Source organism: Coregonus lavaretus, assembly GCF_964263955.1.
Source record: "Coregonus lavaretus genome assembly, chromosome: 5".
Lineage (NCBI taxonomy): Eukaryota > Metazoa > Chordata > Actinopteri > Salmoniformes > Salmonidae > Coregonus > Coregonus lavaretus.
This window is the reverse complement of record NC_139992.1, coordinates 22,480,659-22,507,618: the sequence shown is the minus strand read 5'-3', so window position 1 is coordinate 22,507,618 and position 26,960 is coordinate 22,480,659. Positions and strand designations below refer to the sequence as shown.

At 43.7% G+C, this 26,960-nt stretch overlaps 1 protein-coding gene across 1 annotated transcript in view; it reads left to right on the top strand.

Annotated features, from left to right (window-relative positions):
* Nucleotides 1–26,960, top strand: part of epha6 (eph receptor A6) — a 171,289-nt gene that overhangs the window by 26,904 nt on the left and 117,425 nt on the right. Inside the window, exons 3-5 of the mRNA XM_084162398.1 lie at nucleotides 22,439–22,567; nucleotides 22,742–22,960; nucleotides 24,806–25,121. Coding sequence (XP_084018524.1) covers nucleotides 22,439–22,567; nucleotides 22,742–22,960; nucleotides 24,806–25,121 — 664 coding nt within the window. The remainder of the gene's footprint in view (nucleotides 1–22,438; nucleotides 22,568–22,741; nucleotides 22,961–24,805; nucleotides 25,122–26,960) is intronic.

The following is a 26,960-nucleotide window of genomic DNA, read 5'->3' as shown; positions in this document are numbered from 1 at the left end:
TGGGCTTGGCTGCATTAACATTCTCCTTCACGCTGTTATTGTAGTTATAATGGAGCAGATGAGTGTTGACTGTAGTGTGGGAGGAGAGTAGCATCTCTCTCTTCTCGATCCTACCATCCATATTGGTACAGGAAGAAGAGACCAAACAGAAGACATAATGCACAATGCACATTTCAGATATGCTAAAAAGTGACCTAAATCAGAGGCTGTATAAGGGGACAGAGTGATATAAGTGGCCATCAGCCAATGGGGCTTCACTCTAAGAGACAGGACAGATGATTGATGGGACCTGAGTCCCGCCCCTCTGAATCCTCAAAGGCTGTGATAGATGCTGAGATGAAAGGCTCTTTAGATTCCATTCGCTCACAGCTGGCCACTTGCTCCTATCGATCTGGCTGATGGGGGTTTGGGGTTCTGTGTGTGGGGGGTTGGGGAGATGGAGGACCAGTGTTTATTCCTTCTGTTTGTTTTGCTGTGATGGATACCTCCCTACACAGCAGAGCAGACAGAGGGATCATTTTCCAGTCTGATTAATGACAAGATCTAAAACAATTGGATTTTTAAAAGGAGGTTATAACACACAAACTTAATGTTTAAATGTCCATTTAGGAACATACAGAAACAGCCTTTTCCTGTCGGAGCCTTGTGAGGAGATCAGTGCCGCCAGCATACCAAACATCCTCCTCTGGGAGTCCATCGACTGGACCCTGCTGTCTGACACACACACAAACCCACACACAGACACATACACACTGCACACACACACATACTCACAAGCATGCACATACCCACACACAATGCGAAGTTAGTATTTTGTATATTTTCTTGGCATTTGTCCTTTCTTCACAGTGCCAAAGGTGACCTCAGGATCCCTAGTGTAAAAATACTTTTCATCCATCTGTCAGCATTAGTTCCACTTGGGTGTTTAGTCATTGGTTAGTATCTTTCGATTTTCAGAAGGGGAGGGGACATTTGGCCCATAGACTTGCCCGTAACTTGCAAAGAGAGGGGATGGAGCTCTTCGTTCCGGTTCCGATCCTCATTCTATCTCTTCTCTTAACACGTATGGACCCAGAACTTAATCGAGAATCTGACCAATTACACAATACTTTAGTTCTGGGTTAACTGAGATTAATATCACACTGTAAAAACATATCCTAAAAAATACTTTAACTTTACACCTTGTATTTTGATCTGATATTCTTCTGGGAAATGTATCTCCTTGGGGCATAAAGTATACATTGGTGTTACAGTTACATAGCTAGTGTTTACTGAGAAAACTGCTAGCAGAAATAGCAAACAGTGGGAACAATATAACCTTGCATTTTAATGTTACAATAAGATAAATTAAATAAATGAAAAGTTAGTTCCATCGTTAGCAGAGCCAGTGTTTATCCCAGTGAGTGTTGTTATTCAGACTTATTAGAAGCAGAGAGCTTGTGTGTTAATGTAACAGCATGGTGAGGAAGATGGATGATCAGCCTTCAGGCCTGACCCAGCCAAAACAGAAAAATACAGGGTTGAGAAGGAAAAACAGTAGTATAAAATAAGGTTAGAGGGCTGCCTAGAGGTCTGTAAGGAGACCTGTCTGTTTAACCTACCTGGGTTGAGGTTACACACTGGGTGGGATAGAGAGAGGGAGGGGAATAGAGAGAGGGAGAGGGAGGGGGATAGGGAGCGGGAGGGGGATAGAGAGAGGGAGAGGGAAGGGGATAGAGAGAGGGAAAGTGGGTTGGGGGAAAAACATACGACATTATAAAATCCATGTACACAAACAACAAGTGTGCAGTTAAATTTGGCAAAAAACACATGTCTTTCCACAGGGCCGTGGGGTGAGACAGGGATGCAGTTTAAGCCCCACCCTCTTCAACATATATATCAACGAATTGGCGAAGGGACTAGAACAGTCTGCAGCACCCGGCCTCACCCTACTAGAATCTGAAGTCAAATGTCTACTGTTTGCTAATGATCTGGTGCTTCTGTCCCTAACCAAGGAGGGCCTACAGCAGCACCTAGATCTTCTGCACAGATTCTGTCAGACCTGGGCCCTTACAGTAAATTTCAGTAAGACAAAAGTAATTGTGTTCCAAAAAAGGTTCAGTTGCCAGGACCACAAATACAAATTCCATCTAGACACCGTTGCCCTAGAGCACACAAAAACTATACATACCTCGGCCAAAACACAACGCCACAGGTAACTTCCACTTCCAAAGCTGTGAACGATCTGAGAGACAAGGCAAGAAGGGCCTTCTATGCCATCAAAAGGAACATAAAATTTGACATACCAATTAGGATCTGGCTAAAAATACTTGAATCAGTTATAGAACCCATTGCCCTTTATGGTTGTGAGGTCTGGGGTCCGCTCACCAACCAAGAATTCACAAAATGGGACAAACACCAAATTGAGACTCTGCATGCAGAATTCTGCAAAAATATCCTCCATGTACAATGAAAAACACCAAATAATGCATGCAGAACAGAATTAGGCCGATACCCGCTAATTATCAAAATCCAGAAAAGAGCCGTTAAATTCTATAGCCACTTAAAAGGAAGCGATTCCCAAACCTTCCATAACAAACCATCACCTACAGAGAGATGAACTTGGAGAAGAGTCCCCTAAGTAAGCTGGTCCTGGGGCTCTGTTCACAAACAGACCCCACAGAGCCCCAGGACAACAACAACAACACAATTAGACCCAACCAAATCATGAGAAAACACAAAGAGAATTACTTGACACATTGGAAAGAATTAACAAAAAAACAGAGCAAACTAGAATGCTATTTGGCCCTAATCAGAATGGCTAGGTGTTCTGTCCAAATCCTTCACACCAACCAACCAACCAACCCAGATAAAAGGGATGTCTTGGAAATATTGTCTGATTGAAGTGGGTTTTGTTTGTATAATTTACAGGAGAACAGCTGTAACACATGGGTGGGCTCTAAACCCTGGAATACTAAACACTGGTAATATATATATACCCCTAGACCCTAACATCTACTCCCGACTTGTGGAGAAAGTATAGGAGGAAGCAATATGGTGGAGCTACTACCAGTAGTACTAGTACTGGTACTACCTACTACCATATTACAATATCTATCCAATATATTCAGTGTTTCCCCTAGCTGTGGGGGGGGGGGGGGGTCGTTAGCGCATTGACAGGGATGTGGGTTCGTTTCCCACGGGGGGCCAGTATGAGAAGAAAAGAAAAAAACATGTATGCACTCACTAACTGTAAGTCACTCTGGATAAGAGCGTCTGCTAAATGACTAAAATGTAAAATGTAAATGTATACACAGTGGCAGAATACCTGACCACTGTGACTGACCCAAGTTTAAGGAAAGCTTTGACTATGTACAGACTCAGTGAGCATAGCCTTGCTATTGAGAAAGGCCGCCGTAGGCAGACCTGGCTCTCAAGAGAAGACAGGCTATGTGCACACTGCCCACAAAATGAGGTGGAAACTGAGCTGCACTTCCTAACCTCCTGCCAAATGTATGACCATATTAGAGACACATATTTCCCTCAGATTACACAGATCCACAAAGAATTCGAAAACAAACCCAATTTTGAAAAACTCCCTTATCTACTGGGTGAAAAAACACAGTGTGCCATCACAGCAGCAATATTTGTGACCTGTTGCCACAAGAAAGGGGTAACTAGTGAAGAACAAACACCATTGTAAATGCAACCCATATTTATGTTTATTTATTTTCCCGTTTGTACTTTAACTATTTGCACATTGTTACAACACTGTATATATACGTAATATGACATTTGAAATGTATTTTATTCTTTTGGAACTTCTGAGTGTAATGTTTACTGTTAATATTTATTGTTTATTTCACTTTTGTTTACTATCTACTTCACTTGCTTTGGCAATGTTAACATATGTTTCCCATGCTAATAAAGCCATTAAATTGAAATTGAAATTGAATAGAGAGAGGGAGGGGGATAGAGAGAGGGGGAGAGGGAGGGGGAGAGGGAGAGGGAGGGGGATAGCGAGAGTGAGGGGGATAGCGAGAGTGAGGGGGATAGAGAGAGTGAGGGGGAGAGGGAGGGGGATAGAGAGAGGGAGGGGGATAGAGAGAGCGAGCTCAGAGACAACGAGCTGTCATTAAAGCAGAGATTATGCCATGGAGGAATTGTTGTTTGTAGGTAAATCAATCTATTACAGCAGGGCAGCCGCAGTGTGTCACACGCACATGCACACACACACGCGCGCATCTCCCAGCCATTCTGAAGTTTGAGGCTCAACTTTCCGTCAACTCCGCTCCTCTGCTAAACTGTGAAGAGCTGAGCCAACTCTCCTGTGACAAGGCTATAGTCTCTCTCTCTCAGCTCACAACGTGTGTGTGTGCGCGCGCGTGCATTTGCCTATAGATGGGGCAGTAGAAGACTAAAGACATAACGGAAGAAATTCTGTCAGATGTGGATCCACTGTAATGCAGTGATCATGAATTCCGGAGCCACTGCCAGGTCTTTTCTGAATCCTTTTAGAGTCCTTTAGTGATGGTCTAGAGAGGAAAGGTCATGTAACTTCAAACATCGGTGTTATGTATCTTGTGGGTAACTTTCACGTTGTAACCATCAGCTTATACCCTGATAGCAATGGACCTTTACAAATGTACTGCAAGTGGATGTACTGCAAGTGGCTTTGTGAAGATACTTGGCTGTAGGCTAGTGAATGTATTAGCTCTCTCCATAAGTATTCAGGGCCAGCCCCCTCACCCTACCTCTCCTCAGCCAGCCAGTGTGTATTGTCCTAGCCGCCTGTATCCCAGCCTGTATCCCAGGCAGCCTGTGGCCTGTATTGTGTTAACTAAGCTACAGCAGGCTGTTTATGACTAGGAAGAGTCTGTCAGTAGATGAGTTCAGTCCATACTCCAGACGGAACATCCATTATGATTATAGATTAGATATCACAAACAAACACACACAGACACACACACAGTGGATAAATTCCTCCTTGTAGCATCTGCTTTCTCCCTCTCACTGGACACCAAATAACACACACAGACACTCTGTGGTCTGATGCTATTCACTAATACACTACCTCTCCAATTAGTGTGTGTGTGTGTGTGTGTGTGTGTGTGTGTGTGTGTGTGTGTGTGTGTGTGTGTGTGTGTGTGTGTGTGTGTGTGTGTGTGTGTGTGATATCTAATTTATAGTCATAATGGATGCTCCGTCTGGGATGCGACTCACAATGACTCAAAGCAAAGTTATGACTCAAAAAGATGCATACAGGATAAAAACATAATACTATAAGAGAGGCACTCACACACACACACACACACGCCTGTCCCAGTCGTTCCACTACCACCTCTTACGGGGAATGATGAACCTAACTCAGCCAGACAGGAGATGTAACTTTTTAAATGGGATATAAAACTCCTACTTTACAACCCCTGTTCTGATGGGTTACAATCTAAATGTTTAATTTCCAATTCTCCGTGTCAGGGAGTCAGGGGATGAGGGCAGTTAAAAGTAGTTCTCTCTCTAGCCACACTGAGCCCCAGTCAGACCTACAGTACAGGATCTTTAATAGCAGTAGTTCACCCCTGGGCGAGCGGGTGGGAGGAAGGCTGTAAAGGACTGGCTCTCTTTCAGAGAGGGGCTGGAATGAGCTTCATCTCACAGAGAAATCAATCCTCCAGTCTTCATGACCACTTTCAATTATGTATGCTAAGACTGGCTTTGGACAGCCACGTCAGGCTCAGAGACTGTTTGAGATTTTACTCTGCTTTTTGGACACTTAAAATTCAGAACCATACTAGTGTGGACCTAATCTTGGTTAACCCAGAACTAAAGTCTTGCATAGTTGTTCAGATGCTTGATTAAAAACATGCTCCAGTACTTTGGGGACTAGTAAGTAATTTTCAAACCTCCTGCTTTGGCCTGGATGTGTCAATGTGTTGTTCATACATGCATAATCTTTTAGCAGAATTACTGTTTTACCTCAATTAGCTACGAAAGCGACTGTTTTCTGGAATATGTGCAGCTTCATTTTCTCTACATTTCCCCCCACGTGGGCCAGCCCCCTAGCAATTAGAGTTTCAGCCAATGAGCTTCAGCCGATACCCATTTGAGTGACAGCTAGCAAGATGCACACGCAGTAGAGTGTGTGAGAGAGCAATGACGTGGTGCACATTTGTGTTGTAGTACGCAATTTTCAGGGACCACTTTTGGTTCGTGGGTGCTACTTTCAGAACTACTGGCTAAAAAGTATACAAAAGTACCGGAGAATATCTTTAAGTTCTGAATCCGTATAAGAGAAGAGATAAAATGAGGATCCGAACCGGAATGAAGAGCTCCACCCTCTGTCTTTACAAGTTACTGGCTGAATGTCCCCTCCCCTTCCAAAATTCGAAAGATGCTAACACCTTCAAAATTGTGATTTGTCCGAAGCACCGGATCTAATTCTGCTCGTTATCTCATGCATCCTGTTGTATCACGACAGATCTACGGTACCATTTATATTTACTTAGTCTGTCCACAAGAGATTAGTGTGGACCTAAGAGTCTCATTGTGCTCAATTTGAGAGGGAGCAAACAATTGAACCATACACACAAGAGCTTAACTAAACAATCTTCAACGTTTACACTATCAAAATCCTAAGACCTTAGAGACTTAGATATTTCTTCGTTTTTTCCGTTTTTTAAACACATTCTCTTTTTGTCTTTTTCAGACTGTAGGAAATGTAAACGTTCTGAGATTAACTGATATCATTTGTCATCCTTTTTAAAGGTGTGTAGCAGGGCTCAGAGAGTGTTCAGAGGATGGTTTGGAAAGCTATTTCCTTCTGATCGTCTGTTGGGTATTCTCTTACTGTTCCAGCTCAGTGTATAGGCTCTCTATAGTAATCTCTCTCTTCACACTTTCCTGCTGTAGACAAATATCCCTCTTTTGCTTCTTCTCTCTCTCTCTCTCTCTGGTGTTTTTGTCACAGAGGCCTTTTAGTCTCATCCCTCACAGGTTACTGTGTCCGCAGGGATCCTGTCTTTAGCGCTGTCGCAGCTTATCACACACACACACACACACACACACACACAGAGACACACACACCAGCAGACTGCTGAATACCCACAGAGTTCTTAGATCTCTTTGATGGGATTTGACATCCACCCCCTGCCTCCCTGGCTTGCCCTCTATCTGCTCTCTCTCTCTCTCTCTCTCTCTCTCTTTTTCTTCCTCCCTCTCTCTCCCTGGCCATCTACCTCTCCCTCCCAGAACCGGTGGACACATCACACCATCGCTCTGTCGCTGTGTTGATTTTAGCCAGAGCACCAGTTATTTCACGGACCTAACAGGTATTGAATCAGCCTGTGATCTGATAGCTAATTGGAAACATGTTATAGTCGGTCTGCCTCAAGGTTGGCACAAAACTCTGCCCCTGCTCAGGCCTTTGCTTAGAGCTATATCAGTCTGAACGCGACAACACACAGCTAAACAGAACAATTTCCTGAAACAACACACACTCCATTACAGATGCTATTTCCTCTCGCTCAGCTGAAAAGGGCTCACAGCAGTCCACTACCAAACACAGCTCCCCAGCCTGACAAAATCAAGTGTATCACCCACCCAGAGCAGACCCGGCATCAAGACTAAGGGGGCAATTGAAATCGGCGAGGGGGCACCATTTTTTTTTTTGGGGGGGGGGGGGTTCTTGCATTGGAGTTAAATTGAATTCTGCTTACAGTGCCTTCAGAAAGTATTCATAGCCCTTGACATTTTCCACATCATGGTGAAATCCCTGAGCGGTTTCCTTCCTCTCTGGCAACTGAGTTAGGAAGGATGCCTGTTTCTTTGTAGTGGCTGGGTGTATTGATACACCATCCAAAGTGTAGTGAATAACTTCACACCATGCTCAAAGGTATATTCAATGTCAGCTTTTTTTTTACCAATCTACCAATAGGTGCACTTCTTTGCGAGGCTTTGGAAAACCTCCCTGGTCTTTGTGGTTGGATATGTGTTTGAAATTCACTGTGTGTAGGCCAGTGACAAAAAATCGCAATTTAATCAATTTTAAACTTAGGCTGTAACACAACAAAATGTGGAAAAAGTCAAGTAGTGTGAATACATTCTGAAGGCACTTTGTTAGGCTTGGGCAGTATACCATATATACCGTATCCCGGAGTATTTGAAAATAGCCATGGGATGGTATTTCAATACCGTAAATGCTGTTGAAACTATTTCTTTGAAGTTTTTCAGTACATTTTAATATTTGTAGCAATTTTTTAAGTAAATATCTGCAGTCAACTTGTGCAATGCGTTAGGAGATAAAGCTGATCACTTTCTTCATTTCACCTTTCACCTTTTTTTACATTATGAACCTTACTTAGTTCCCCAGAAAAGTTGAGCCAGTCATGTGTTTGTTTGTAAATAGCACAACGGGAGAATGGGGCAGGTGAGTTCAGCTGTGTATTGACAGGTCGCATTTTATATTGAAAGTCAATAGTGTTTTTTTGCTTCATTAGAGTGATCAGGGACCTGCAACTATAGTTTTCCTTCACAGAAAATACATTAGTAGAAATAGATAACATTTCATCAGATGACAACAGAAGCGCAACGCTATTTGGCTGGCAGCCACACAAGTAAATGAGCTTACAATGAAAAAGCAAGGTATTTTTTTTTACATATTTCTAATGTTTAGGCCTATCATAGAAATAATGTAGCCAGCTACATTTCCTAATGTTTTGCTTAAAGTTAATCTTGCATTTTACTGGAGAAAATAGGCTGGCTACACCGAGAAAAGTAGCTACATTTTAGTCATTTAGCAGACGCTCTTATCCAGAGCGACTTACATGAGCAATTATAGTTAAGTGCCTTGCTCAAGGGCATATCGACAGATTTTTCACCTAGTCGGCTTGGGGATTTGAACCAGCGACCTTTCGGTTGCTAACCCAACACTCCTAACCGCTAGGCTACCTGCCTCTCTATACATCAATCAGTTACACATCAGTCAGAGTGCTGTCTGCTGATAGAATGCCTGTTCGTGAATTCTCAATCCAAGTTTAGAAGTGCAAATGAAGCACAAAATGCTGAGCAGAAATGACAATAAGAAGCATTTTAGATCTGCGTTTACAAAACGCAGCAAGATAATCATGTAGTAACCAAAAAAGTGTTAAACAAATCAAATATATTTTATATTTGAGATTCTTCAAATAGCCACCCTTTGCCTTGATGACAGCTTTGCACACTCTTGGCATTCTCTTAACCAGCTTCATGAGGTAGTCACCTGGAATGTATTTCAATTAACAGGTGTGCCTTCTTAAAAGTTCATTTGTGTCATGTTCGTTGAATGACGGGTCAGACCAAGGCGCAGCGTGATATACGTACATGTTTACTATAACTATTAAACACACGACAAAACAACAAAGGAAACGTGAAGTCCAAGGTAGAACACACAACATACCTTACACAGAACAAGATCCCACAACTCAATAGTGCCAATAGGCTGCCTAAGTATGGTCCCCAATCAGAGACAATGAGCGACAGCTGCCTCTGATTGGGAACCACACCGGCCAACATAGAACTAAACATACTAGATCCCACATAGAAAATACTACATAACAAAGAATATACACACCCTGACTCAACATATACGAGTCCCCTGAGTCAGGGCGTGACAGTCCATATTATGGCAAGAACAATATCAAAACAGCAAAGAGAAACGACAGTCCATCATTACTTTAAGACATGAAGGTCAGTCAATACGGAACATTTCAAGAACTTTGAAAGTGCAGTCGCAAAAACCATAAAGCGCTATGATGAAACTTGCTCTCATAAGGACCGCCACAATGGAAGACCCATAGTTACATCTGCTGCAGAGGAGAAGTTCATCAGCCTCAGAAATTGCAGCTTCACAGAGTTCAAGTAACAGACACATCTCAACATCAACTGTTCAGAGGAGACTGTGTGAATCGGGCCTTCATGGTCGAATTGCTGTAAAGAAACCATTACTAAAGGACACCAATAATAAAAAGAGACTTGCTTGGGCCAAGAAACACGAGCAGTGGACATTAGACTGGTGGAAATTTGTCCTTTGGTCTGGAGCACAAATCTGAGATTTTTGGTTCCAACCGCCTTGTCTTTGTAAGACGCGGTGTGCGTGAACGGAGGATCTCCGCATGTATATTTCCCACCGTAAAGCATGGAGGAGGAGGTGTTATGGTGTGGGGATGCTTTGCTAGTGACACCCTCTGTGATTTTATATAGAATTCAAGGCACACTTAACCAGCATGGCTACCACAGCATTCTGCAGCGATACGCCATCCCATCTGGTTTGGGATTAGTGGGACTATCATTTGTTTTTTCAACAGGACAATGACCCAACACACCTCAAGGCTGTGTAAGGGCTATTTTACCAAGAAGGAGACTGATTGAGTGCTGCATCAGATGACCTGGCCTCCACAATCCCCCCACCTCAACCAAATTGAGATTATGACTAGGGTGGCTGGAGTCTTTGACAATTTTGAGGGCCTTCCTCTGACATCGCCTGGTATAGAGGTCCTGGATGGCAGGAAGCTTGGCCCCAGTGATGTACTGGGCCGTACGCACTACCCTCTGTAGTGCCTTGCGGTCGGAGGCTGAGCAGTTGCCATACCAGGCGGTGATGCAACCAGTCAGGATGCTCTCGATGGTGCAGCTGTATAACTTTTTGAGGATCTGAGGACCCATGTCAAATCTTCTGAGGGGGAATAGGCTTTGTCGTGCCCTCTTCACGACTGTCTTGGTGTGTTTGGACCATGATAGTTTGTTGGTGATGTAGACACCAAGGAACTTGAAGCTCTCAACCTGTTCCACTACAGCTCCGTCGATGAGAATGGGGGCGTGCTCAGTCCTCTTTTATTTCCTGTAGTCCACAATCATCTCCTTTGTCTTGGTCACGTTGAGGGAGAGGTTGTTATCCTGGCACCACACAGCCAGATCTCTGACCTCCTCCCTATAGGCTGTCTCATCGTTGTCGGTGATCAGGCCTACCACTGTTGTGTCGTCGGCAAACTTAATGATGGTGTTGGAGTCGTGCCTGGCCATGCAGTCATGGGTGAACAGGGAGTACAGGAGGGGACTGAGCACGCACCCCTGAGGGTCCCCCGTGTTGAGGATCAGCGTGGCGGATGTGTTGTTACCTACCCTCACCACCTGGGGGGCGGCCCGTCAGGAAGTCCAGGATCCAGTTGCAAAGGGAGGTGTTTAGTCCCAGGATCCTTAGCTTAGTGATGAGCTTTGAGGGCACTATGGTGTTGAACGCTGAGCTGTAGTCAATGAATAGCATTCTCACGTAGGTGTTCCTCTTGTCCAGGTGGGAAAGGGCAGTGTGGAGTGCAATAGAGATTGCATCATCTGTGGATCTGTTGGGGCGGTATACAAATTGGAGTGGGTCTAGGGTTTCTGGGATAATGGTGTTGATGTGAGCCATGACCAGCCTTTCAAAGCACTTCATGGCTACAGACGTCAGTGCTACGGGTCGGTAGTCATTTAGGCAGGTTATCTTAGTGTCCTTGGGCACGGGGACTATGGTGGTCTGCTTGAAACATGTTGGTATTACAGACTCAGTCAGGGACATGTTGAAAATGTCGGTGAAGACACTTGCCAGTTGGTCAGCACATGCTCGGAGTACACGTCCTGGTAATCCGTCTGGCCCTGCGGCCTTGTGAATGTTGACCTGCTTCAAAGTCTTACTCACATCGGCTACGGAGAGCGTGATCACATAGTCATCCGGAACAGCTGGTGCTCTCATGCATGCTACAGTGTTGCTTGCCTCGAAGCGAGCATAGAAGTGGTTTAGCCCGTCTTGTAGGCGTGTGTCACTGGGCAGCTCGCGGCTGTGCTTCCCTTTGTAGTCTGTAATAGTTTTCAAGCCCTGCCACATCCGACGAGCATCAGAGCCGGTGTAGTACGATTCAATCTTAGTCCTGTATTGACTCTTTGCCTGTTTGATGGTTCGTCGGAGGGCATAGCGGGATTTCTTATAAGCGTCCGGGTTAGAGTCCCGCTCCTTGAAAGCGGCAGCTCTACCCTTTAGCTCAGTGTGGATGTTGCCTGTAATCCATGGCTTCTGGTTGGGGTATGTACGTACGGTCACTGTGGGGACGACGTCATCGATGCACTTATTGATGAAGCCAGTGACTGATGTGGTGTACTCCTCAATGCTATCTGAAGAATCCTGGAATCAGGAGGATAGAGTTATGGTCGGATTTGCCAAATGGAGGGCGAGGGAGAGCTTTGTATGCATCTCTGTGTGTGGAGTAAAGGTGGTCTAGAGTTTTTTTTCCTCTGGTTGCACATTTAACATGCTGGTAGAAATTAGGTCGAACGGATTTAAGTTTCCCTGCATTAAAGTCCCCGGCCACTAGGAACGCTGCCTCTGGATGAGCATTTTCCTGTTTAGTTATGGCCTTATACAGCTCATTGAGTGCAATCTTAATGCCAGCATTGGTTTGTGGTGGTAAATAGACCGCTATGAAAAATATAGATGAAAACTCTCTTGGTAAATAGTGTGGTCTACAGCTTATCATAAGGTACTCTACCTCAGGCGAGCAAAACCTTGAGACTTCCTTAGTATTTGATTTTGTGCACCAGCTGTTGTTTACAAATATAAACAGACTGCCACCCCTTGTCTTACCGGAGTCAGCCGTTCTATCCTGCCGATGTAGCGTGTAGCCCGCTAGCTGTATGTTGTCCATGTCGTCGTTCAGCCACGACTCTGTGAAACATAAGATATTACAGTTTTAATGTCCCGTTGGTAGGATAAGCGTAATCGTAGGTCATCTAATTTATTTTCCAATGATTGAAGATTGGCTAATAGGATTGATGGAAGAGGCAGTTTACTCGCTCGCCGTCGGATCCTTACGAGGCACCCTGACCTACGTCCACGATATCTCTGTCTCTTTCTCCTGCGAATGACGGGGATTTGGGCCTTGTCGGGTGTCTGTAGGATATCCTTCGCGGCCGCCTCGTTGAAGAAAGAATCTTTGTCCAATACCAGGTGAGTAATCGCTGTCCTGATATCCAGAAGCTCTTTTTGGTTATAGGAGACGATGGCAGAAACATTATGTACAGAATAAATTACAAATAACACGAAAAAACACACATAATAGTACAATTGGTTAGAGGGCTGTAAAACGGCAGCCATCTTCTCCGGCGCCATCAGTAGGATTTTAATATTTGTTGTAAAGATAAGCATTATATTGTTAGATTATAGGAGTAACTCTGGTAGGCCTAAAACATTCTTCTACACCTCAAGTTCAACTGCCGTAATCATTCTCTCGTTAACACAGGTGAGAGTGTTGACAAGGACAAGGCTGGAGATGACTCTGTCATGCTGATTGAGTTAGAATAACAGACTGGAAGCTTTAAAAGGAGGGTGGTGCTTGAAATCATTGTTCTTCCTCTGTTAACCATGGTTACCTGCAAGGAAACACGTGCCGTCATCATTGCTTTGTACAAAAAGGGCTTCACAGGCAAGGATATGTATAAGTTTATGTGCTGGATTGCCTGTATTTGCAATTCATTTATTTTCATTTGTGCTCGTTAGCATATTTAGCTAGCAGGCTCCATGGAAATGTGCTATTACACATTTTGTTAGCATTCTGGTAATAGACGCCCAATGGGCTTTTTTGCGTTTTTTTTGGCGCTCCTTGTGTAATAAGCCTGTAATACCGTAAATCCCGGGGTGAGAGAAGGGAAAGTATGACGATATGATTATCTTGATACCGCCCAACCCTACTTTATATCATGCTATACCACAATAAACATAACGTTAAAATGCTGAGACTCCAAGATCATTGAGTGCTTTTGAAGTAACAGGTAGGCTACAGATTTCGTGCCAATCTCTGTTGCACTGTATCAGCACAATGGACAGCGCCTTACACACTCAAGCAAGGCCGTTTTGGTAATGAATATAGGCTACAAGATACATAGGGTAATTCACCTATTACAAACAGCCTATGTGAATGTAGCTGTACACACAGCTGTCTTACCAATATAATGCAAACTAAATGCTGAAAGTAGTAGCCTAGTTATTCTTGCATGCAAACAAAGTACTGAATAGCAGTTTGGCTTAGAATACCGACCCAACTGCAAATGCGAATGAATGAATGCGAACAGAACAAAACAGCGGTACCAAGTAGTAGGTATAGTAAACTAAATATCAGATCGATAAAGGCATGACACAATCTATATTTAGGCTAGTTACATTAGGATCTAAATAACCAAAACATTGCCTACTACAGTGAGATGCAGCCATGCACAGCTGTCTTGCCAAATAAATAGGCCTACAGGCCCGCTTCAAACATGGAAAATAATGCCGCTCATGACTTCAGCAACATGTTGTGATATGGCACAATACACTTCTGTGAATCAAATTCGAAAACGTTTCCAATACATACAGTTCCATTTACAACCACAAACAGCAATAGGCTACCAAGAAACCCATTACAGAATGTATCTATTTCTATTATCAAACATACTGATATGTAGCTATACCCAGGTGCATCATTTGGGTTCTTGCATTGAAATTATATTGAATTCTCCTTAAAATAGTTTTGACCAAGAAGTGACAGGTTGTGCTCTATCAGCACCATGGACAGCGCCCTACAAATTAAAGCAAGATTTTTTATAAAAACCTTTCTTACCTTTTCAGAAGAGCCACATTTATAGCCTATTGTTTTATTGGTTTTTACTTTCCTAAAACAATAATTGTCCACCTCACGGTTCAGCTGTCGGAGATTTGAGCACTATATGCATCAGGGCATTGCATGCATAGCCTATTGGCTTAGGCGACCACTGTATTAATATTTTTACAAAAATATATAAAGGAGGAGCCTAGTCCCAGAGTGAGAGTGATAAAGATATGCCAGCGGCATGCTACGACACCGACATTAATTTCTTTATACTTGTCAGATAAGCTACTCCGTCTGCTATACAGATATAGGCGTATTGAAGGAGGCTAATTCGTACATTTTTGATTTTAATATTTGTTGTAAAGATAAGCATTATATTGTTAGATTATAGGAGTAACTCTGGTAGGCCTAAAACATTCTTCCACACCTCAAGTTCAACTGTCGTAGTCATTTGGAGTGCCTGTACACACTGCCTTCATACCATAGGCTAATAGCCACACCACACAAACCTTCACAAAAGTTTCTAAACTGTGTTTATAGGGAAAATACCAGCAGGATATTATATTGCGGCAAACACAACATTAAAGTTGGAACTTAATTTGGCCAAAGATAATGGCTCAACAGGACTGGTTTAAACCTTCACAAAAGTTTTGAATAGGCTATATTGCAGCAATTACCAAGAAAGGCTAGTGCCTGCCATACCCAACAAATGACAGCAATAGGCTAATGATATTTATTTTACAACAGGCCTACTTATAATCTTAAACTAAATACGGAGCACACAATTAAAAATCTAAACTTAATTTAGCCAACAAAAATGTCTCAACATAATGAAGCAAAACACGTTTAGCATATTTAAAAATCTGATTTGGATTAGTAAATAGGCCTACAATAATAACAATGATATACAATAATAATAATAATAATGATAAAACAAATGATTATAAATACGAACAAATGTATACAGTAAAGTTCCAAAATTGCATCCTACCTGAATAGAGAGTTGCACAATAGCCTGCTTTGGCCGCGCCAACATTCTTCTCATCTTTGTCCAATACAATATTACAACTTTTCTATACGGAGGACATTCCACTTGTAGCAGGGCTCCAGATAAACATTTTCCCATGGTGGCACTGGTGCCACACATTTTTTCATTTTCAGTTGGTGGCACCAGCACATGATTTGGTCACAACAAATTAATTTTTGTGGCATCACGCAATACAAAAAATGAGTATTCCTATCATCTTATAATGAAATTCACAGTGCTTTTTATTAAAACGTGTAATAGACTACTGAGATGGTATTGAAGAAATAAGTTATTTCATAATCTTGTGATGTTGTGGTTCTAAATATTTTATTGTGCAACCTAGTCCAGTGATTGTCATGCATTTTGGGTAGACAATTATGCTATTGTTGTTATATTTTACTGTTAAAATAGGGCTCCAGAATGTTCTGATTATTTTTTTGTTCAATAGAGATTAATTTGCCTGCATCTTTATGTGCTCTAATATCATAGGCTAATTTATTTGGGGCTAATTCACCACCTGAGTAAGATAAAGATAATTCCCACTCATTGTAGCCATGTATTCATCTAACAGTAAATTTAATGTCAAAAAAAGCATTGCAGTTGTAGCCTGCTGTCCAATGAGGCCTGTGCACTCGCAATGGCCAATGCGCATTTTGCGCACTCCGTATCTCAAAGCCATATCAAATATATTTGTAAAATAGTTGCTATTGAGCTCATAATTCAGAGTTGAGAAATAAAAAGTATACCTATAGGAAGCTGAGACCATCCTCTCACCATCTGTGACAACAGGATAGCTGTGTTGTCCCAGCAATTGGATTTTAAAATGTTATACAATCACAACACTTTTCTTTCTCCCGGAGCATGTTTTTCCCCCGGGAAAGGAGAGAGTACTGTAGCTCACTTGACACAGCAGCAGGCCGCAGCAAAACAGGTACAGGGGCAGGCAGGCAGACACTTTCATTACAGGAATCATGAGGATAATGTACTTTACTGTTTGACCAAATCATGGTTTTAGCCTCCTAAAAAATAAGACGTTTTAATGAGGGGAATGAATGTGCAGCCCGCACCGATGCAACAAATACATTATTTTTATTCCCACTGCCAGGCCAAGGCTCCTCTCTCGCTTTCGCTTTTGCTCTCTCCTCAGCAGCAGGGCAGCTCCGGACAATATGGTTGGCTACAATTTTACCTATCCACTTTTATTTTATTTTATCAGCCAAAAGCCAGCAATTACCGCCTAACTGTGCCCCAGTGGCTTTCCATAGCCCCCCTACACACACCGTGGCGTGCTCTGTCCATTGTGCTGACAGCAGAGCGGAGATACAGATTTTGCGGCAAGCTATCACTCAATCATTTTAACTTTTTTGCTATTTTTATATAAGGACATAAAACTACAACTGAGGGGGGCAGAAGTTTCAACTGAGGGGGCTAAGCCCCCTTTTGCCCCCTCGTGGAGCCCGGGTAAGACCCAGACACAGGGAAATAAAAGTAGCTAGTTTGAAGTTTGAAGTGAACATTCCCCCCTGACTGGGTACAGTGTTGAGAGACAGAGCTGAGTCTCTGAGGTGTCAGGGTGGAGTGTGGAGGGCCACACAGGACCTCTTAGAGCAAAGCTCTGTGTGTGGAGGGCTGCGCTTGAGAGACAGGGGCCCCATAGAGGGCTGTGAGGGGCCACTGGGGGCCCACTGCTTTGTCCATCTCAGCTTTGGGGTCACTGAGAGATGGCAGGGGTACCACCCAGAGGACAGACGCCTTAGGAGGCACACACAGTCACATACACCACCACCACAGGGCTCAGCATCATTCAGGCCCTGTCACTCTATCCCCCATACACGCGTCAGCAGTCACACACACCACTCTCTCACACACATACACACACACACACACACACACACACACACACTAACATACACACAGTCTGTACACACAGACACACACACACTGGTGTCTCCGTAGAGAGCTGTATTCTAAGACCAGCCCAGGGTATCTATCTCTGGCCTTACAGAGACTAACTATCTCAAGCTCCTTTAGCTTTTCTAAGCTGGAGTGAGGGAGTTTATGTAAGAGTCTTTGAAGAGATACCTTTGGGGATGAGGAGGGTTTGTAACGGATGCTGCTGATACAGGAGTCTACTTTTTTCCTCAGAACATCCTCAATTCACCGGGGCATGGACTCTACAAGGTGTCGAAAGCGTTCAACAGGGATGCTGGCCCATGTTGACTCCAATGCTTCCCACAGTTGTGTCAAATTAGCTGGATGTTCTTTGGGTGGTAGACCATTTTTGATACACATGGGAAACTGATGAGCGTGAAAACCCAGCAGCGTTGCAGTTCTTGACACACTCAAACCGGTGTGCCTGGCACCTACATTCCATACCCCGTTCAAAGGCACTTAAATATTTTGTGTTCCCCATTCACCCTCAACGGCGCACATACACAATCCATGTTTGAATTGGCTCAAGGCTTAAAAATCCTTCTTTAACCTTTCCCCTCCGCTTCATCTACACTGATTGAAGTGGATTTAAAAAGTAACATCAATAAGGGATCATAGCTTTCACCTGGATTCACCTGGTCAGTCTGTCATGGAAAGAGCAAGCGTTCTTAATGTTTTGTACACTCAGTGTATATACCTGTTCAAGGTGTTGTAATGATCACCCACTATACAACTGGCGAGGATATAAAGCATTTTCATACCTGACTCTGCATCTGTGGTGGTTTAGGAAAACTACACTGCATGATCAATAAGTGTGTCACAGCTTTTATGCTTTCTGACCGTATCGCTTTATTTAATTTCATAAAGTAAGAAGTGGACAGAAATGTCAGTCCATTTACAGTGCATTCGGAAAGTATTAAGACCCCTTCCCTTTTTCCACATTTTGTTACGTTAGCCTTATACTAAAATTGATTAAGTAAATGTTTTCCCTCATCAATCTTCACACACTACCCCATAATGACAAAGCGTAAACACGTTTTTAGAAATTCTTGCAAATTTATAAAAAATAAATGTTTTACATAAGTATTCAGACCCTTTGCTATCAGACTCGAAATTGAGCTCAGGTGCATCCTATTTCCATTGATCATTATTGAGATGTTTCTGCAACTTTATTGGAGTCCACCTGTGGTAAATTCAATTGATTGGACATGATTTGGAAAGGCACACACCTGTCTATATAAGGTCCCACTGTTGACAGTGCATGTCAGAGCAAAAACCAATCCATGAGGTCGAAGGAATTGCTGTGGGGATGTTTTTCAGCGGTGGGGACTGGGAGACTAGTCAGGATCGAGGAAAAGATTAACAGAGCAAGTACAGCGAGATCCTTGATGAAAATCTGCTCTTGCGTGCTCAGGATTTCAGACTGGGGTGAAGGTTCACCTTCCAACAGGATAACGACCCTAAGCACACAGCCAAGACAATGCAGGAGTGGCTTCGAGACAAGTCTCTGAATGTCCTTGAGTGGCCCAGCCAGAGCCCGGACTTGAACCCGATCGAACATCTCTGGAGAGACCTGAAAATAGCTTTGCAGCGACGGTCCCCATCCAACCTGACAGAGCTTGAGAGGATCTGCAGAGAAGAATGGGAGAAACTCCCCAAATACAGGTGTGCCAAGCTTGTAGCGTCATACCCAAGAATACTTGAGTCTGTAATCGCTGCCAAAGGTGCTTCAACAAAGTACTGAGTAAAGGGTCTGAATACCTATGTACAGTTGAAGTCGGAAGTTTACATACACCTTAGCCAAATACATTTAAACTCAGTTTTTCACAATTCCTGACATTTAGTCCTAGTAAAAGTTCCTTGTCTTAAGTCAGTTAGGATCACCACTTTATTTTAAGAATGTGAAATGTCAGAATAATAGTAGAGAGATTGATTTATTTCAGCTTTTATTTATTTCATCACATTCCCAGTGGGTCAGAAGTTTACATACACTCAATTAGTATTTGGTAGCATTGCCTTTAATTTGTTTAACTTGGGTGAAACGTTTCGGGTAGCCTTCCACAAGCTTCCCACAATAAGGTGGGTGAATTTTGGCCCATTCCTCCTGACAGAGTTGGTGTAACTGAGTCAGGTTTGTAGGCCTCCTTGCACGCACACGCTTTTTCAGTTCTGCCCACAAATGTTCTATAGGATTGAGGTCAGGGCTTTGTGACTTGACTTTGTTGTCCTTAAGCCATTTTGCCACAACTTTGGAAGTATGCTTGTCCATTTGGAAGACCCATTTGCGACCAAGCTTTAACTTCCTGACTGATGTCTTGAGATGTTGCTTCAATATATCCACATATTTTTCCTTCCTCATGATGCCATCTATTTTGTGAAGTGCACCAGTCCCTCCTGCAGCAAAGCACCCCCACAGCATGATGCTGCCACCCCCGTGCTTCACGGTTGGGATGGTGTTCTTCGGCTTGCAAGTACCCTCTTTTTCCTCCAAACATAACGATGGTCATTATGGCCAAACAGTTCTATTTTTGTTTCAGCAGACCAGAGGACATTTCTCCAAAAAGTACGATCTTTGTCCCCATGTGCAGTTGCAAACCGTAGTCTGGCTTTTTTATAACGGTTTTGGAGCATTGGCTTCTTCCTTGCTGAGCGGCCTTTCAGGTTATGTCGATATAGGGACTCATTTGACTGTGGATATAGATACTTTTGTACCTGTTTCCTCCAGCATCTTCACAAGGTCCTTTGCTGTTCTGGGATTGATTTGCACTTTTCGCACCAAAGTACGTTCATCTCTTGGAGACAGAACACGTCTCCTTCCTGAGCGGTATGACGGCTGCGTGGTCCCATGGTGTTTATACTTGCGTACTACTGTTTGTACAGGTGAACGTGGTACCTTCAGGCGTTTGGAAATTGCTCCCAAGGATGAACCAGACTTGTGGAGGTCTACAATTTTTGTTCTGAGGTCTTGGATGATTTATTTTGATTTTCCCATGATGTCAAGCAAAGAGGCACTGAGTTTGAAGGTAGGCCTAGAAATACATCCACAGGTACACCTCCAATTGACTCAAATGATGTCAATTAGCCTATCAGAAGCTTTTAAAGCCATGACATCATTTTCTGGAATTTTCCAAGCTGTTTAAAGGCACAGTCAACTTAGACCCACTGGAATTGTGATACAGTGAATTATAAGTGAAATAATCTGTCTGTAAACAATTGTTGAAAAAAATACTTTTGTCATGCACAAAGTAGATGTTCTAACCGACTTGCCAAAACTATAGTTTGTTAACAAGAAATGTGTGGAGGGGTTGAAAAAATGACTTTAAATGACTCCAACCTAAGTGTATGTAAACTTCCGACTTCAACTGTAAATGTGATATTTCCTTTTATTATTTGTAAACATTTCTAAAAACCAGTTTTTCCTTTGTCATTATGGGGTATTGTGTGTAGATTGACGAGGAAAAGCAACAATTTAATCAATTTTAGATTAAGGCTGTAAGGTAACAACGTGGAAAAAGTCAAGGGGTCTGAATACTTTCCGAATGCACTTTATATCACTGATGTAATTCTTAGTTCTGAAATAATATTTGATATTTCGACATCTGTATGTAGGATTTGGCTGAAGCAAACCCACAGTTGTAGATGGGTGTGTTGGGATCCTATTAGCATTCACCGCAGCACTATACCACATGATGCATATTAGGCAATATAATACTTAATCTAAATCAATTTGTTTTAATTAAGTTATGATTACTGTGACACCTTGAGGGAGAAATATATTAAAACGTGTCGTCTTTTTGATTGAATTAAAATATGTCATTAAAAAGGATAATGACTCTGTGAAACTAAACATTAGGATTTGATTACTGTTCTCGTGTTGGGAGGTAGTGTTTAGATAAGTACAATACTGCTTATTATCACTGAAATAATTGGCTCAAATTAGTGTCCTCTTTCCCCAACTCTACACAGTCTGTTTGCTAATAAAGAGCTTCTGTTCTTCTCACTTATTAATTAGACTGGATAGATGAGGGGAGGGAGGAGTGAGGAGGAAGGGAGAGAGAGAAGAGAGATGGGGTGACAGAGTGAGTTGAGGAGAGAAGAAGAGGGTGTTTTTCTTCTCTATACTTGGTACTGCTGTGTTTTGAATTTATTAGACATTAGACACCAATATAAAGCCTTTGTTGGTTGAGGAGACCGGGTTGGGAGTGACACTAGACCATCTATTCCATGCAAATACTACTTATATTTATGCAACACTATTGAGTGAGATGACCTGCCCAAGGACAACGAGTATGTGGAGGTCAATGTGCATACGGAGGTCAGAGTCACATCAGCCACATTGTTGATTGTTGTGTCTAGACGGAAGGGCAGCTGTTATGTTGTTGTTGAGCTGATTTAAAACCATTTTCCTCAGCAGGTAATTTGATTCTGGGAGCTTGGTGATAGGTGGTCCAGGGTCACTCTACAGCCGTCACACACACACACACACACACACACACACACACTCCCTGTTGGTGCGTGTCAGTGTAATAGAGGGTAGAGCCAAAGGGTTGGGGCTAAACATCTCCATTAGATTTCAATTCTAACAACACAGAGGCAGGTGACCTGCTGACCTCATGAAGCACTTACAGAGCTTTCACCCTCGTCATATGACCTGGGAGTCACAGAGCTGGGGTACAGGTGGTTAGAGACAGTTATTATCGGTTTAGTAACGGTCCTGTTCCTTTCCCTTCTACTTTCTAACGTTGGACAGCTTTTCGCGATATATCTATAGGTTTGAGTATTTTAGCAGCTCACTAACAGTACTTTTTTTCCTCTCCTCCTCCTCTCATCTCTCCTCCTCCTCTCCTCTCTCCAGTGGGATGCTATAACAGAGATGGATGAACACAACCGTCCCATCCATACCTTCCAGGTGTGTCACGTGATGGAACCCAACCAGAACAACTGGCTACGCTCCAACTGGATCTTCCGCCAGGCCGCACAGAAGGTGGGTTGGGGTTCTGATAGATGGCTCAGTAGGTTGGAGCATGGTGCTGGTAACACCTGGTTTGTGGTTTCAATTCCCGCAAGGGCCACATATACTAACCAATTGTATTTCCTGTAAGTGGCTTTGAATAATACATCAGCTACTGTACTTTACTGTGTTTATTATTTATCCAAGGTGTATGTGGAGCTGCGGTTCACTCTGAGAGACTGTAACTCCATCCCTTGGGTGTCTGGGACCTGCAAGGAGACCTTCAACCTTTTCTACTACGAGACAGACGAGTCCCACGGGGTCAAGTTCAAACCCTCCCAGTACACCAAGATCGACACCATCGCTGCAGACGAGAGCTTCACTCAGATGGACCTGGGAGACCGCATCCTGAAGCTCAACACAGAGGTTCACTTCACTTCATTCAATTTCAATAATATGTGATTTACAGTGGGGAGAACAAGTATTTGATACACTGCCGATTTTGCAGGTTTTCCTACTTACAAAGCATGTAGAGGTCTGTAATTTGTATGATAGGTACACTTCAACTGTGAGAGACGGAATCTAAAACAAAAATCCAGAAAATCACATTGTATGATTTTTAAGTAATTAATTTGCATTTTATTGCATGAAATAAGTATTTGATCACCTACCAACCAGTAAGATTCCGGCTCTCACAGACCTGTTAGTTTTTCTTTAAGAAGCCCTCCTGTTCTCCACTCATTACCTGTATTAACTGCACCTGTTTGAACTCGTTACCTGTATAAAAGACACCTGTCCACACACTCAATCAAACAGACTCAAACCTCTCCACAATGACCAAGACCAGAGAGCTGTGTAAGGACATCAGGGATAAAATTGTAGACCTGCACAAGGCTGGGATGGGCTACAGGACAATAGGCAAGCAGCTTGGTGAGAAGGCAACAACTGTTGGCGCAATTATTAGAAAATGGAAGAAGTTCAAGATGATGGTCAATCACCCTCGGCCTGGGGTTCCATGCAAGATCTCACCTCGTGGGGCATCAATGATCATGAGGAAGGTGAGGGATCAGCCCAGAACTACACGGCAGGACCTGGTCAATGACCTGAAGAGAGCTGGGACCACAGTCTCAAAGAAAACCATTAGTAACACATTACGCCGTCATGGACTAAAATCCTGCAGCGCACGCAAGGTCCCCCTGCTAAAGCCAGCGCATGTCCAGGCCCGTCTGAAGTTTGCCAATGACCATCTGGATGATCCAGAGGAGGAATGGGAGAAGGTCATGTGGTCTGATGAGACAAAAATAGAGCTTTTTGGTCTAAACTCCACTCGCCGTGTTTGGAGGAAGAAGAAGGATGAGTACAACCCCAAGAACACCATCCCAACCGTGAAGCATGGAGGTGGAAACATCATTCTTTGGGGATGCTTTTCTGCAAAGGGGACAGGACGACTGCACCTTATTGAGGGGAGGATGGATGGGGCCATGTATCGCGAGATCTTGGCCAACAACCTCCTTCCCTCAGTAAGAGCATTGAAGATGGGTCGTGGCTGGGTCTTCCAGCATGACAACGACCCGAAACACACAGCCAGGGCAACTAAGGAGTGGCTCCGTAAGAAGCATCTCAAGGTCCTGGAGTGGCCTAGCCAGTCTCCAGACCTGAACCCAATAGAACATCTTTGGAAGGAGCTGAAAGTCCGTATTGCCCAGCGACAGCCCCGAAACCTGAAGGATCTGGAGAAGGTCTGAATGGAGGAGTGGGCCAAAATCCCTGCTGCAGTGTGTGCAAACCTGGTCAAGACCTACAGGAAACGTATGATCTCTGTAATTGCAAACAAAGGTTTCTGTACCAAATATTAAGTTCTGCTTTTCTGATGTATCAAATACTTATGTCATGCAATAAAATGCAAATTAATTACTTAAAAATCATACAATGTGATTTTCTGGATTTTTGTTTTAGATTCCGTCTCTCACAGTTGAAGTGTACCTATCATAAAAATTATGGACCTCTACATGCTTTGTAAGTAGGAAAACCTGCAAAATCGGCAGTGTATCAAATACTTGTTCTCCCCACTGTATAGCCTCATTGCCAGTCTGTTTCTGCTCCCCTGCCAACTCCTATTGTTTGGCATGGCAATTTCCAAAAAGGGGAAATTGTGCAGGCACTGCATACTAGGGTCAGGGTCATTGCGAAAATCAATTTAATTAAGTTAAATTCAATTAACTTTATTGATCCCCAATGGGCAATCATTGATCATGTGAATGTTTTCTATAGGTGCGGGAAGTGGGTCCTATCTCCAGGAAGGGTTTCTACCTGGCGTTCCAGGACATTGGGGCGTGCATCGCCCTGGTCTCAGTCAGGGTGTACTATAAGAAGTGTCCCTTCACCCTGAGGAACCTGGCCTCCTTCCCTGACACCGTGCCCCGGGTCGACTCCTCCTCTCTGGTAGAGGTCAGGGGTGCGTGTGTGGAGCATGCCGAGGAGAGGGACACGCCCAAACTGTACTGCGGCGCAGACGGTGACTGGCTGGTGCCCCTGGGGAAGTGTGTCTGTAGCGTAGGCTACGAAGAGATGGACGGGGCGTGTCTCGGTGAGTCACATGACTTCTGATCTGACTGGATCTGTCCACCTTTCTTTTTCTCTCTCTTTCTCTCGCTCTCTCTCTGTGTGTCTTCCTCTCTATCTTTGTCTCTCCCTCCCTCTCATTATCTATCTCTCCATCTCAGTAGCCCCCCACCCTCTCTCTTTCTTTACCTCTTTCCAACCCCTCCTTCCATGTATTTACTGTACTGTATACTGTATCATTGAATATAATCTGAGTCATTTTCTGAAGTTGTATGATAGTGCTGAGCTTTGTTGATAGCGCTATTAACTTCAGGGCAGCAACGTTGAGAGCAGTAGCAAAGCTTTTTCAGTTCTTCATATCTTTTATTTAAAACAGCGGTAGACAGGATTATACTTAGCAGCTCATGTTATAGACAGAAGCATGCTACATGGCAGACCAATCCGAACTCAACTCTCAGCATGTCCAGCCCATCCATTATCTTAGCCAATCATGGCCAATCCAGCCCATCTATCTCCTCCCCCATTCTCTCCATCTCTCTCCTCCCCACTCTCCCTCTCTCCATCTCTCTCCTCCCCCACTCTCTCCCTCTCTCCATCTCTCTCCTCCCCCTGCTCTCTCCATCTCTCCCCTCCCCCACTCTCTCCATCTCTCTCCTCCCCCCACTCTCTCCCTTACCTTCTCTACCTTCCTTGATCTCACTCCTCATCTCATCTATGTCTGTCTGTCTGTCTCTCTATCTCTCTCTCTCCCCTTTCCCTTACTTGCTCTCTCCCCATATCTCTCCATCCCCCCTCATCCCACTCTCTCTCTCTATCCTTCGCTTTTATTTGTCATCCTGCAGTATCGGTGCGGTGCAGATAGGCAGAGCCCCAAGCAGCTCCACAAAGCCAGATGTGTCATCCTCTATCCTTCATTATCCTGTCATTCCTCCATCTCTCTCCTGCCACCTCTCCTCCTCCCTCCATCTCTCCTCCTTTGTACCAGCCCTCCCACTCTGCCATTCAGATGAGAATTAATGTGAGGGGCTCTGGCTGTGTGGGGCTGATTGCAGTGGGTTGGTGCAGCCTGAACTGTGGAACAGTAGGTGAGAGAGGCTGTGTGTGATATGAGGAGAGGCTGTGTGTGATATGAGGAGAGGCTGTGTGATATGAGGAGAGGCTGTGTGATATGAGGAGAGGCTGTGTGTGATATGAGGAGAGGCTGTGTGTGATATGAGGAGAGGCTGTGTGTGATATGAAGACAGGCTGTGTGTGATATGAGGACAGGCTGTGCGTGATATGAGGACAGGCTGTGTGTGATATGAAGACAGACTGTGTATGATATGAGGACAGGCTGTGTGTGATATGAAGACAGGCTGTGTGTGATGTGAGGAGAGGCTGTGTGTGATATGAGGACAGGCTGTGTATGATATGAAGACAGGCTGTGTGTGATATGAGGACAGGCTGTGTATGATATGAGGACAGGCTGTGTGTGATATGAGGACAGGCTGTGTTTGATATGAGGACAGGCAGTGTGTGATATGAAGACAGGCTGTGTCTGATATGAGGACAGGCTGTGTGTGATATGAGGACAGGCTGTGTGTGATATGAAGACAGGCTGTGTGTGATATGAGGACAGGCTGTGTGTGATATGATGACAGGCTGTGTGTGATGTGAGGAGAGGCTGTGTGTGATATGAGGACAGGCTGTGTATGATATGAAGACAGGCTGTGTGTGATATGATGACAGGCTGTGTATGATATGGGACATGGGGGGGATATTCTGTATTTGTGCAGGGCCACAAAAACGTAAACACTGACTGCTCCCGTGGTCTTTTTCTCTTTGCAGATGAGAGCACAGCATTAGTGTATTAGTGTACAGCACA